Source organism: Hemicordylus capensis, chromosome 1 (genome assembly GCF_027244095.1).
Source record: "Hemicordylus capensis ecotype Gifberg chromosome 1, rHemCap1.1.pri, whole genome shotgun sequence".
In the NCBI taxonomy this organism is placed as follows: Eukaryota; Metazoa; Chordata; class Lepidosauria; order Squamata; family Cordylidae; genus Hemicordylus; species Hemicordylus capensis.
Window position 1 is genome coordinate 125,811,599 of NC_069657.1, and position 14,579 is coordinate 125,826,177.

General features: G+C 43.8%; 1 protein-coding gene and 1 long non-coding RNA gene across 6 annotated transcripts in view; one reads left to right on the forward strand and one right to left on the reverse strand.

Annotated features, from left to right (window-relative positions):
• Positions 1–5,322: 5,322 nt before the first annotated feature.
• The window catches only part of LOC128332877 (uncharacterized), a 29,813-nt gene continuing 20,556 nt past the window's right edge, over positions 5,323–14,579 (reverse strand). For all 4 annotated transcript variants that reach the window (XR_008310772.1, XR_008310773.1, XR_008310775.1 and 1 more), the window contains one exon: positions 5,323–6,328. This is a non-coding gene — a long non-coding RNA (uncharacterized LOC128332877). The remainder of the gene's footprint in view (positions 6,329–14,579) is intronic.
• The window catches only part of TMEM86A (transmembrane protein 86A), a 62,418-nt gene continuing 54,151 nt past the window's right edge, over positions 6,313–14,579 (forward strand). For both annotated transcript variants that reach the window (XR_008310771.1, XM_053267641.1), the window contains exon 1: positions 6,313–6,497. Coding sequence is in view for 1 of the 2 variants with exons in the window: in XM_053267641.1 (XP_053123616.1) it covers positions 6,477–6,497 (21 nt within the window). In the remaining variant the exon portion in view is untranslated. The remainder of the gene's footprint in view (positions 6,498–14,579) is intronic.

Below are 14,579 nucleotides of genomic sequence, written 5' to 3' on the forward strand. Positions count from 1 at the left end.
AGCTAAGACTAACAGCTAATGCTGGCACACAGTTTATGCAGGATGAGAAAAGTAACAGGATTGCTAAAGGATCATTGCTACAGAAGTCAGGAAATAGTTCCAACACTTCTACACATTTAGTTAATCTATTATGTCTGGCTAACATGCAAAACTTGTATCTTGTTCTCTTGCTATCTTGTAGCTTAGAGGTGGGCAACATACAACATTCAGACTGAAAACTGAACATTGATTAAAAGACACTCCACTTGGTAATCTGAGACAAAAATACTTGCCTTCACCCACAAAAAAGGCAAGTAGTCTATATTCAACTATAGTTTTGAATGTTTATGATTTCTGAGTCTATACATCACAGGCAATCAAGGGCTACATCAGGTTTGCCCTCATCTACTGCCAAATGATAATCAGCATAATTTCTATCTCCTTGTGTTCTGTCACCATCTTTACTGCTACTATTGAGTGACTTTGGATCCACTGGAGAAAAAACAGCAAGATTTAAAAAAAAAAAAAAACTTGTCCAATTATCTATATATTATCTATACCACTCATTCACACCACTACCAATGTGTGACACAATCAACTCTCATCATTCACTAAGCCCACTTTGTTGTTCTTATCACTATCTTATTCTTATTTTATCATTATGAAAAGGATATATATATATATATATATATATATATATATATATATATATATATATATATATCCTATATAATAAAACCCTAAGGTACCTGCGTCCGTGTCTCTGGCGGGTGTTCTGCACATGCGTGTGTTCTGTGCATGTGTGGCGCACGAGGAGAACCAGCGGGCCAGGCTGTGGGCGGCCATGGTCGGCCAAGGCAAGGAGGTGGCGGGGGAAGCCGGGCGAGGCGGCGGTGGGCCCGGCCGGAGCCGCAGGAGGCGGTGGGCGGCGGGCCCGGCCGGAGCTGCAGTGGGTGGTGGGCCCGGCCAGAGCCGCGGTGGGTGGTGGGCCCGGCCGGAGCCTCTTCTAGCGCCCGTTAATGGAACGGGCCTAATGACTAGTATATATAAATGACTAGTGTGTGTGTGTATATATATATATATACACACACACACACACACACACACACACACTTTTCAGCAAAAACAAAAATAAAGTAGTTTACATAGCAAAAGGAATGATGAGAAAATGGTTCCCTGTTTCAAAAGGGCTCACAACCTATAAAGAAACATAAGGGAGATGCCTGCAACAGCCACTGAGAAGGATGCTATGCTGGATAGGGGTATTCAGAACATCCCGATTTGGAACGGGTTGTTTTGAGCTTGGAACAGAACCCCCTTTAAAGGGAGGCAATTTTTCAAACTTGGAATGGAATGACCGCATTCCAGCTGGAACGTCCCAACCCGTTCCAGCCATCATTTTGGATTTAGAAATGGTGGTCGCGCATGCACAATGGCCATTTTAAAATCCAAAATGGCAGCCGGGATGTTCAGGCTAGAGTGGGTGTCATTTTGTTGGAGCGACTGGCTCCCCAGTCGCTCTGACAGGACATCCCGAGCATTCTGCGTTCCGTTCTGGATTCAGAACAGAAAATGTGTTCCGTGTACATGCCTAATGGTGAGATGAACAGGCCAACAGGGACAGTTTTTTACCTCTGCATAAAAGAAGGCAGCCACCACTTTAAAAGGTGCCTCTTTGCCCAGTCAGCAGCAGCAAAGTTAGCAGTAACTCCACCTCTACCTAATTCTTCTTTTCATCTTTTCCCAAGACCATCAGCTTCTGCCCCTTCCCTTTTCACTCTTACACTGTGTCTTCTACCACCATCGCTGCCACCTCCTTCACCAATCATGTCCTCATCCCCCACAACCCACATTCACTACATCTTTTCTGTCACTACATCTTTCCCCATCACTACGGTAACCTGACCCTTTACCTGCCCTTCTGCCACTCTTTTCACTTTTATTCGGCTCACCACCCATTTGCTTCTCATCAACACCATCTCTACCATATCATCCATCACCTGGCTTCCTATGGGATCTCTGTATTTGCGGGCTCCCTTGAGGCCCAGGTTAGATTGTGCTTGATATTTCTCTCATTACTTTTAGTGAAGCAATAACAGATGAGAGGAGCACAGCACTCCATGGCCTAGCTTGTGCAATATCCTGTAAAATAAAACACTTCAACTTTTTGCTGGATCACACATCAGTTTTTGTTTTCTCAATGATTCCTTTCATAGGAACTTTGATATGAATAATATCGTCCAAATGTTGAAGAGAAACATCCTCCCTCTTTGCTACCACATGCCATAAGAAACAATGGTCCTGCCATTCTCACTGAGTTATACAAGGCTGTGGGAAGGATGTCTATGGAGAGAGCCATCTTCTGCTATCTAGGCTACAGGCCCTGAATGCTCCTGTGTGGTGCATTCATGGTTTGCTGTGGGCAATGGAATTATAGCTCTCATTCCTCAATGTGACTCCAAATAAGATTGAGTTTATAATCCATTAAAATCTTCCAGTAACCTAAGATCTTGATTAACCCATTGTCTTCACAATCATTTGGGTTTTGAATTTTAATTCCAAGTCATTGTTTAAAGATATATGGATTGCTTTTCCAGGTTTGTTTTTAAATCAACATTTCAAAGGTCATCACATTGAGTGTGGTTGAGTGGCTTTGGAAAATGGCAGTACCTAGGAAGCTGTTGTGTTCTTGATAGCCAAGTGCCCACCGGTACTGGCCCAGGCCCTGAAAGGCTGGCAAGAGTGGCAGAGGTAACAACTTAGCAGCAGGAAGGAGGAGAGGCAGTAGGTAAATGGGTTGAAGCAACAAAATGAAATGAAGTGAGGTAACTAGGGATGGCTGAATAGCAGATACCATTGTCAGCAGCACCCAGGGGCAACTCTCCCATGAGGCTAACTGAAGTGACAGCCTCGGGTGCCAAGTGAATGCTGAGCAGTAAGTGTGGACATCAGCCCAGCTGCCTGTTGCTGGTCTCCTACTGCCAGTGCCACCACCCTTCCTCTCTGCTGCTGTTCTGCCACCTCTTTCCTCTCTCCACTCCCTCCTGGGGTGTGTTCGACACACCACCCCAGCCCCATCCCTTGCGCCAGAGCCTGCTGCCCTCTTCCCTCCCCTGGAGTGCATTCTGTCTGTTCACCTGCCATAACTGCTCTTCCTATAGGAACATCTGGCTTTACCCAACTGTGATCCATCTGTATGCCAGTGCTGTCTTTCCAGCACTGCATTTGTATGGCTTTGCCTCCTGCCGCAACAGGAAATGGAGAAGACTATCACAGTACTGGGAGGAGAGCAGGGCTAGAGATGGATGCACTTTAGGCTCCTTGCTTCAGGAGTCCAAATACAGTGGACCACCACTGTCAGCAGCAGCAAAGTCTGCAGCACCTGGGATACCTGCACATTGGGTTTCTGTGGGCAGTAGCACCATTACTCCAATGAAGGTCAGAGTCCTAGTAAGCGCTTATGTAGTTTAGTACACTTGATGGCTGCCAGAGTCCTCCTCACAAAGTGGAAGCTGTAGAGAACTTTGAAGGAGCAGTGCAATGGCTTGGACCATGTACCTTGGCACTGTTGAATAGTCTCTCTGTTTTGCTTGATCAATGAGGTACCCCTTGGTCAGGCCTGCTCAACCTAGCCCCCCCCCCCAGCTGTTTTTGTACTACAACTCCCATAATCTCCAGCCACAGTGGCCAATAGCTAGGGATTGTGGGAGTGTGGGCCAACATCTGGAGAAGGGCCAAAGGTGAACAGACAACAATGGGTGGTTGATGTAGCAGTCAAGAGACTCCTCACTTGAGAGTTGCAAACCACCCTGTCGGGATTTCCTACCCTCCTCCGTGAGACAGGGTTGTTTACCCAGTCAAACAGCAGAATGCTCAGAGAAGCAGGGGGCTCCAGATGCCAGGACAACCCCAGTAATTACCTTTCAGAAGTCAGGAAGGACTCAGAGCTGCTATCAGCTCCACAGCTGCAGACTTGTGTAGAAATGCTAGTGAAGGGGTGGAGTTGGAGAACAAGTCCCCTTTGGAGGCCATGGAATGGCTGGCCACCATTTGCTTGGCCAGGAAAGAAGGAGCAAGCTGGAAGGGGGGAGGAGTGTCCTAAATGTAGGGCTTTATTTAAGGCAGGGGCTGCCGAAGATGAGACGATCAGCAGGGATGGAGTTTGTTGGTTGGGTGGACTCCTGGAGAGGAGCTCAGACCTTTGCTCCCGCTAATAGGCGAAGGAGTGGAGTAACTATACTTCCCTCCCCTCCCCACTCTGAGCCAATGCCCATGCCAATAATTTAGTGCAAGAGGGTGGGGAGGTTAATTAGAGAATTCCTCCTCCCTAAACATGGACACACACCCATCATGGCTTTGAAAGTGGGTGACCTGCTTTCCTCAGGCAGATCTACAAAAAGATCTCTGATGAACTCCAGTTTAGGGTGACATAGGAGCTACTGAACTCCTGAGGAGTTCCTGCAACTTGAGGTCATTCTTGAAGGCATCCAGGCACTGGGAACAGATGTCAACTAGGCATGGCAATATTAGAAATAATAACATGTTAAGCACTGTGATCTAATTATAGCTATCTCAGTTTGCGTCATGCAATATATTTCTGTGCTGCTCTAAGAGGTAGCTGGCTTTGGTTTTTGCAAAGGAAATAATTAAATTCTTAATTTGGCATTTGTCAAGGCATCGTAGATTGTTAGAAGTAGCAGCAAAACATTTGTTAGGTGACTGCTGTAATAATTAGCAATGAAACAGTTAAAATTCTGTGCCTCATCAAATTCTCATCATGAACACTGAAATTCATGAGGGATACTTCACATTGTCCAAAATAAGCAATATATTGTTTACATTGGTTGTTTTCAGTAATTATGAAATTAAAAATAACACATTGTGCGACTTGTCAGAAACCACACAAATGAAATAGAGGAGGAAGGAGGAGAGCTGGTCTTGTGGTAAGGTAAAGTGTGCTGTCAAGTCGATTCTTGCCTCCTCTCGCACAGTATGAGCTGATGCCTTTCAGCATCTTCCTATATTGCTGCTGTCCAATATAGTACCAGAGGGGATTCAAACCGGCAACCTTCTGCTTGTTAGTCAAGCATTTCCCTGCTGTGCCACTTAAGGTGACCTCAGTCTAAACTTGCCACATTAAAACAGATCTTTTAATGAAAGATCTGTTTCATTAAACTGTTAATATTCCTGATTCCACTCCACCGACTTGTCCTTACATACCAGAACTCTTTCCCTTGGATACTACACTTATATTCTTAAATATGCAGTATAAACTCTCCTGGAGTCCATGAATCGGTTCAACGTCAAGGTGCCACAGAACATATAAATATGCATTCAGATTAGTACATTTGAGCAAATCAGTTATAACTTCCAGCCACGTGACTTTATTCATCTACTGTACATAAAAACTACTGTTCAACACAAAACCATATCGAAAGAAGAGAATGAGAAAAACTCTCATTATCTAAATAGGACCAATCTCTACAGGTTATAATTAAGCTAAATGTATATATGATTCCTAGAAATAAGTTCTATTGATGTTACTCCTTAGAAAATATGCATAGGATTGCCACTTCAATATATACAGGACTATGCAATATACTTGGGCATTTCTAAATGTCTTTTCAATTCCAAATCATAATATACAAACAGTGAATAGATTATCAGAATCTGCATAAATAAATAAATTCTGCAGCTGTTGAGCTGTAACACCATTTAACAACCCCATGAAACTTACTGAACTCAAAGGAACAGACTTCTGAGAAGGCAGGCAGGCATAGGATGGATGGAGATATACAGATACTGACTCATAATATTCTTTCCCCTGCACTAGCCCCCACCCACAAAGTTTATGCAAAAATTTCCTTTTATATTAAATAAAATGGATACACAGACACCTAAGTGGCGACTAGCACCTCCGATACTTGTGGTTGCGTTTTCCAGATTCACGCCTTCATTGTTTTTTCCTTGATTTGTTTATGATGCTGTTGGATGCTGGCATCTGCCCACTTTCAATACGTTTTAATGTAAAAAGATTGTAAACAAGTACAGCCATCGCATTGAAGGGATGACGGTAGAAATGTGGAGCCGGTGGAAAAGAGAATCTGGTTGAATCCACATATGTTGGCTCACTGAGGGCGGAAGACAGCTTATGCTCTGCTTCTAAGAGGAGGAGAGTTTAACATTCAGGCAGCCTCTTCTACTCCCTCCCCTTCTGCACAGGGTCTACTCCCAGCAAGTTAGGATCCTTCAGGGGAGGGCAGAGGGGTGGGACCGCATTGGCCGAGGTGCCTCCCCCAGTTCTCTTCACTCCGCACATTCGCTCCAGCTATTGTGACGTCAGGGCGTTCTAAAAAAGAACCAAGAAAACAGTCGGCATTGAGAAAAATAGATACACTCTGATCGTATTTAAAGGGGAAGCTCTAGGCACCCGAGTCAGACCCAGCTATACAAACAAAGGCAGAGAGTGACTGCAGAGAAAAGCCTGTCCAGCAAACATGGTGTCGCCCGTGACAGTGGTGAGTTCGAGGAGCCTTTAGTCATTGCAGGGATTAAAGCCGGCGGTGCTGCAGCTCGGGGGAAAATGGGAGGGGGGGATTTGCAAAAATCTACTAACGGAAGGGTCGGGAACCTGCCATACATGTGAAAATACTTTGTGATCTCCTCAGGATCTTTGTTTTGGCGGAGAGCGAGAGCATCCGGCTTAGTAGGCTAATAAATCTTTTTGTCTCCATCATATGTGTTGGCAACTAGAACCGCTTCTTTTATTCCCATCTGTAACCTTTATACTTTCACCTCCTACTCCTTGTCCCCTTCTTCCCTTTGCCGGGAGGAAAATATGATAATAGGGGCGAGGGGAGAAAGAGAGAGGTTATGATCGGATTGTTGCTGAAATATGGCCAGACCCCCCCCCCCCCGCAAAAACAAACAAACAAAAAACCACCCTGCGAAAAGCGCATAGATTGAAAACATTGGACATGTGACTAGAAAGCATGACTTTGTTGATCTCGCTTGTCGGGGCTTGCCGGCTAGGCATCGTCTGATTGATGGAGAAAACGAGCGGAAAGCAAGAGGATCTCTGTCAATTTCTGCTTCCTCGCGCGTCCCACCGCCACCCCTTGTTGTATTCCCATTGCTCTCGAATTGCTCAAGAACTGCCCGAATGTTTTGATGATGCTCCCTCCCATCATGCCTGTTACGTATGTTGTTGTGACCCATATATGTGTAAGGCATGTGCCATTTACCTTACAGACTCTTTTCTCTCTAATGCGGCTCTTCTTACTGGGAACGAGTAACGACTGTGCACAGAAATCAACAAGCTTTATTGTGGCCTCTATTGGTTCTCCTCCTCGCCCACCTCCCCGCCGCCTCTCCGCAGCTAGCTAATACACATCTTATGGGAAAGTCAGTACTCACACTGGCAAAATTTATAGGGATGATTTAAGGAAGACTGATTCTGAGGCAGTCATTTTCCTATGTAGACATCTGGGCAGGTTTAAAAACAACAACACAAAACTTCTCGAATGTATAATCCAGCTAAAGCAGAGAAATATGCTGAGGTTTAAACTATTGCTGTTTGCCAGTGTGATGTAGAGGACAGAGCGTTGGGAGGCTAGTGGAGAGCTGGGTTCAAATTCATGGTCAGCCATGGAGTTCACTGGGTGGGCTTATTCAAGTCACTCATCGGCCTCAAAGTTCTGAGGACCAAGTGGGAGAACTCCATGCATGATGCAGGCTCTCTGGACTCCTTGGAGGAAAGGGATGATTTACATAGATCCCTTCCATCTATGTACATATTCACGTATACAGTACTTTGTCCATCCTTACCACAGAAGTCTATGGGGGGTGAGAGGAGTTACAGGTGAAATTTATTTATTTATTTATTTAACATATTTATATACTGCCAAAAACCTGCATCTCTGGATGGTGTACAACAAAAACAATACAAATTAAACAAAATTTAAAACGATTAAAACATTACAATAATTTAAAAACCAACATTAAAAACTATTAAAACTATAAATCTAATTAAAAGCTTGGGTTTAAATTAATTATATTACATACAAATTATACACAAATTGTATTACATATAAAGTATATTCTTTATATGTACAGTATTGTAACAGTAGAACTTGGGCAATTCAGTGAATAATATTTTTAGAAGGTGCCGTGCCCCTCACCCACTGATTGGGATGTTCTTTCTGTAACTGCAGCTATTTGGATTGGAGGCTGGCAGGGAAATTCTCCCTAGACACAAAGATAGACTCTCTTTTTGCTGCTACTTTATATGTTCAAGGGCTGATCTTTGGCACTCAAAACAGATTGTGGGGCTAAAATCTGGTGAATCTACCCCAGACTGTTAAAATTTATATTATATATTAAGAATTGTGCCTCTTTTCAGCCAGTTAAGCCCCCAGAGAGGCTCACAAAAACAATACATTCCAGTCTAATAAAACTGCAAACATATCAAGTAAAATAAACAGCAATACAACTTGAAAGGCCACCAACATAAAAAAGCAATCCAATAGGCGAGTAATCATTCTGTATCAAAGACCTGCCAAAACAAAACAGTCTTCCCAGTTTTTCTGAAGACTGAAAGGGCAGTTGCAGGGGAGTAATGGCAGGAGAGAGGGCACGCCCTCAACTCCTGTCTGTGGCTTCCAGCGGCATCTGGTGGGCCACTGTGCAAAACAAGATGCTGGACTAGATGGGCCTTGGGCCTGATCCAGCAGGGCTGTTCTTATGTTCTTAAAGGGCCAGATGGGCCTCCTTGGGTGCCACTCCCTAGATGGCCTTGTCCTGCATACCACCAACCTAACCCCAGACAGAAGAGGGGTGTGGCACAGAAGCTTACTCAACAACCTCAGCAGGTGGGCAGACTCATGTGAGAGCAAGCGATCCTTCAGATATGCTGTATCCAAACCAGGGTAATAACCACTGCACTTTGGTCAATGCATATCAAATAATATATTATATTAGGTAATATTGTAATAATATCCAAATAGGCTGCACCCAACAAGCAGCAGTATGCATCCATTGTAGATTATAGCACTTAGCAATAGCACTTACATTTATATACTGCTCTATAGCTGGAAGCTCTCTAAGTGGTTTACAATGATTTAGCATATTGCCCCCCAACATTCTGGGCACTTTATGAACAGTATTCAAGGACAGCCCCATGCAGAGCACATTGCAGTAGTCAAATTTGGATATGATCAAGGGTGTAGATACAATTGAACAAGGAGGGACAAATGTGTCTGGGCCTCGGAGGAATGGGAGCCTCCTGGCTGGGTGACAGCTTTTCTTTGCTTTCCCCCTCATTCCTCTCTGAAGAAGATGAAGGGATGGTGGGGGGTCATCTTCACTTTTTGTCCCAGGGCCCTCTCCAACCTTGCTACACCCCGAATCGAAGTCTGTGTCACATTGGCCAGATCTCTTCTCCAGGAAGATATGCTTAAGCATATTATTTCTTTTCCTTAAGGAAAAGGCAACATTGTATCTCTTTGTCCTTGTTTATTAATAAGGGCAGTGAAAAACAACAAAACTAGTTGGTGTTTGGAGATGTTTGAAAAGATTTGGATTCTATTTGCTACTTTTATAACCAACACATATTTATATAAGACCTTTTTATATAAGAACATTTTCCTTGCATGTAATTTTAAAAAATGGGACACATTCTAGCTAACACCTTTATTGATTTAATTGTAAGATTAAGTTATGATTATCAACATTAGTGTTATACAAGGAAAACAGAAGCAGTGGGATTAAATATGTCCTTGATGTCCTTAGATGTCCTTGCCCTCTGTTGTAAAGAGGAACAGCTAGAGATTAATTACTCTAAATCGAAAATCTTATGTTTTAATAACAGAGCAAGGAAATTTGCTTGGTCTCTGAATGGTCATCAGTTAGAGCAAGTAAACCAAATGAAGTACTTGGGGGTAGTTTTCCAGCAAAATGGAGGGAAACTTGCGCACATAAAAATGGTAGCTGAAATGGCAAGACGTAGCGCATCAGCAATTTCCAGATTCTATAAAGTCCAAGGCGCTAGTTTTATCCCTGCTGCTTTAAAATTGTATTCCATTAAAATAATCCCCCAACTCTTGTATGGTATTCAACTAGGCCCATACTCCAATTTTGTTATGTTAGAAAAAAATCAGTCTGGTTTTTTGAGAACCTTGAACCGAGATTTAGTTCTAATGTGGTTTTATGAATGGAGGCTGGTTTCCTAAAGACTGAGACGCGAGCTTGGCTTTCAATCATTCATCACTGGATAAAAATACATTTGTGCCCAGTTGGGCTTATCCCCATGTTTCTTTCTGCTGACCCTCAGCCGGCCTGGTGCTCAACAGTGAGTGATAAACCTCTCTCTATTGGTTTAGACCCTGGACTGTTATTGGAATTGGGCCTGGTAAACGCAAAAACCCCATCTATCTGTTCTAGATGGGGTCACACTTCCCCAAAAGGAACAGGTTCGCAGTCTGGAGTACTTCTGGATTCACACCTCTCCCTGGTTTCTCAGGTTGAGGCGGTGGCCAGGGGTGCTTTCTATCAGCTCTGTTTGATACGCCAGCTGTGCCCATTTCTTGAGATCAATGACCTCAAAACAGTGGTACATCTGTTGGTAACCTCCAGACTTGACTTCTGTAAGGCGCTCTACGTGGGGCTGCCTTTGTATAGCAATAGCAATAGCAATAGCACTTACATTTATATACCGCTTTATAGCCAGAGCTCTCTAAGCGGTTTACAATGATTTAGCATATTGCCCCCAACATTCTGGGTACTCATTTTACCGACCTCGGAAGGATGGAAGGCTGAGTCAACCTTGAGCCCCTGGTCAGGATCGAACTTGTAACCTTCTGGTTACAGGGCGGCAGTTTTACCACTGCGCCACCAGGGGCTTGTATGTAGTCCGGAAACTTCAGTTGGTTCAGAATGCGGCAGCCAGGTTGGTCTCTGGGTCATCTCGGAGAGACCACGTTACTCCTTTACAGATAGAGCTACACTGGCTACCAATAGGTTTCCAGACAAAATACAAAGTGCTAGTTATAAACCCCTAAATGGCCTAGGCCCTGGGTATCTAACAGAGCGTCTTCTTCAGTACGAGCCCCACTGCCCATTGAGGTCGTCTGAGGAGGTCTGTCTCCAGTTACTGCCAACTCGTTTGGTGGCTACAAAGAGACAGGCCTTCTCGGTCACTGCCCCAAGATTGTGGAATGCGTTCTCTGCTGAGATACGATCTTCCCCATCTCTGGCAATTTTCAAGAAACAGCTGAAAACCCTTCTTTTCATCCAAGCTTTCTCAGCTTCCTAAAAAAATTTTTGGGTTTTAATCTCTGGTTTATTTTTAAATTTTTAAATTGTTTTAAGTTTTTTGTTTATGTTTTTAACTGCTTTTATGCTATTGTAAACCTCCCAGAGACGAAAGTTTGGGGCGGTGTACAAATTTGATAGATAAATAAATAAAATAAAATAAAAAGAGTAGTATACCAATGACTAGAAGATATGGAGATTCAAAATAACTGGGCCTCCTTACCTGAGTACTACAAAGCAATAAAGTTTAGGATGGGTCTTCTTCCTGCCTCTTACTTGTCCACCATCTCCCTTAGTAAATTCCATTGGGCATTTACGAGAGCTAGGGTTAATGCTCTCCCCTCTGCGTTACTATATGGGAGATTTCATCATCTGCCATTGAAGGAATGTTGGTGTAGTTGTGGTTCAAGTGAAGTAGAAACTGCTGCCCATATGCGACTACACCGTAAATTACATCAGGAGATCAGGCAATGTCTTATCCTTCCGATAGTGTCCAGTTTGTCAGATCAATCCGATGACTATTTAGTTAAATTTTTACTTTCAGACAGGGATTCTTTTGTTTCCAGTTCTGTAGCAAGGTTTTGTTATATTGCTTCCAGATTGTATAAAGCGGAGTTACTTTCTGTATAAGCTTATTATTCTGTATTTGTACCTTGTATTTAGTATTTCTTGTTGTTTGGTCTATGACTGTAAATAAATATTACTCACTCACTCACTCACTCACTCACTCAAGAAAATAGCTTTTACAAATCAGGGAACATGTTCTGATTAGCAGTTTAGCAAAGGAACAAGCTTTACGAGCTGCACTGGGGTGGGGGTGGGGGGGTCAGGGAAAAGCTGAATAAGCATTTGTGACCATGCACAGGTCGAGTCAGGTAAGGAGAGCCTGTGTTAGACAACAAGGCTGCACTGAGACCTGTGGTTGGAACCCAGGCTGAGGCAAAAGAGTAGAAAGTGGGTGTGGCCAGCAACGGAGAGAAACAGGTATCTGGCAAGGGAGCTGGAGCTGGTTCTAAGAAGATCTCCATATGGAGCTGTTGTACCAGCAAAAGGGATTCTGAATGAGAAGTTTATATGAAAACCAAAAGCCCCACTGTTTCCTGGAGCTTAGCTCAGCTCTGATCTGAGGCTGCTGAGCTGGCCTCCCCCTCCTTCTGAGTGAGCCCACTGAGAAGGAGCCTTGACCAGCCAGGTGAGCGCGTTGCCTCCATTTCTGGAGCTTGACCCTAGTTTGGCATAATCACCTGTGTTGTTCCAGGAACAGGAGACCTGCTGAGGGGAACCTTGGATCTGGATTCCAGGGTGCCTCCAAAGGAGTGACAAGCTCTGGCTGCTCAGGGTCTGTTTAATCTGGAGGGTCTTTTGTCAGGGCTGGGGGTCACAACTGAGGGTTGTTCTGTTTTTTTGAGAGGGCCTCCTCAGAATCTTGACCATTTACTAGAAGTGTTTCACAAATGCTAGAAGTTATCCAAGGGCCGGGGGTGGAATATTAGTATTCCTACAATCTGCTACCAATCTGCTATGTGCCACGGGCGATTTATTCAAGTTGTATCTCAACAATAATACTTAAGCAATTACACAGCACTTTCAAGTGTTGAAAACAAATCACGTATACTATGTCACTACTTCTTACAACTACCCTGTAAATTGGATCAATATCCAAGCATTATTGCAGATTAGGGTTAAGTATGAGAGATCGTGACTTGTCTAAGGCTATCCAGTAAAGAGCCATGGACTTCCCAGCTCACACTCTGGGCCCTCTAGAGTACATGGTATAAATCTATGATGCTCGGTTACATATTTTGTATACTTTCCCCATCTTTGTTTTTGTGGAAGAGAATGAAAAGCCCATTATCTCTTACAAAATATCCAACACATGAATAATTAATCTTACTTATCTAGACCTCTGTAGTGTGGATCTTTCTTAAATGGCATCTTTAAGCAGCAATCCTATTTGTACTTACTGAGGCTCTGCCCAAATGGGCTCTGCAGGGAGAGTGGGCTTAGCCCATTCTCCCTGCACACGAGCAGTACTTGAGCCCTGGGTGGCTGGATTGGCCGCCCACACGATTACCAGCTCCGTCACGGAACCAGTAGGGGTGGCGGGGATCGGGCTGGCTGGCCCCCGGAAGACCCAGAATGCCCTGCACGAGTGTGCAGGGCATTCTGGGGAGAGCCCCGATGCTATGAGGCTAGTTTTAGCCTCCTGGCAGGGGTCTCCACATGAGTCACCACAGCACGGAGCTGCGCCATGGTGACTCATGAACAGATGAATGGGGTTAGCAGAGCGCACACTCTGCTAACCTTGTTTAAGCAGGGGGGGGACATTTATGGAGGTTTGCTGTCTTCAGCCACACGGCTCCCATTGCAGCACTCGACCAGGAGAAACCGGGCTAGGCTCCCTTAGCCTGGTTTCTCCTGGTTGTGAGAATAGCCTCATTGAAGAGTCATTGAATTCAAGGGGACTTGATTCTGGGTAAATATACCCAGAATCCAAGGCTTCCTACCTGCACAATATCAATTTGCATGGTAGCCCTTTGGCTTGTGACTCTAGCCAAATTTACACATTATATATTCAACAATTGTATAATCTGTGTATAGTGTACATAGGTGCAGATTTGTACACAGGTACATTTATTCATGTGTTACGTTGAACGTAGGTACAGTAATATACTTCCTATCTGTAAGCTGCATTTCAGGGGATCTGTACCTAGGTTTTCTTTGAAATGAACAGATATAGTCATTCACATAAAAATATGTGTATGTGTACAGACATCTGAATGCAGGTACAACATAATGTGTAAATAAGACTTCTGTGTCTGTCATAAGTAGGGATGTGCAAATCGATTCAGCTACAAATCAATTTGTACCTGAATCTAGCTGATTCGGGTGAATTGGATATAGAATAAATTGCCCTTGTGGTCAATTGGCTAGATTTGGGTCCAAATCAAATCATGCCAGATTCTATTTGAATCGCTTTGAGATTCAGATTCCTCCTGTTATTTCCCCCAGATTCCCAGCTTTCTTTCTTTCTTTCTTTCTTTCTTTCTTTCTTTCTTTCTTTCTTTCTTTCTTTCTTTCTAAAAGCTACGCTCTAGCCCTTGTAGAAATGGAGTTATGGAGCAAAATGTGTGGTCACTATTTTTCAAGTGTCTGGATTGTTTGGTGTATAATGACTTTTCCTCAGTGAATCCCTATGAGGATTCATTACACACCTTCATTTCTTCTATTCATTCTGACTGTCCTTGGACAGTGCCAGCTGTCAACTGCCATGTGCCAACTACACCCCC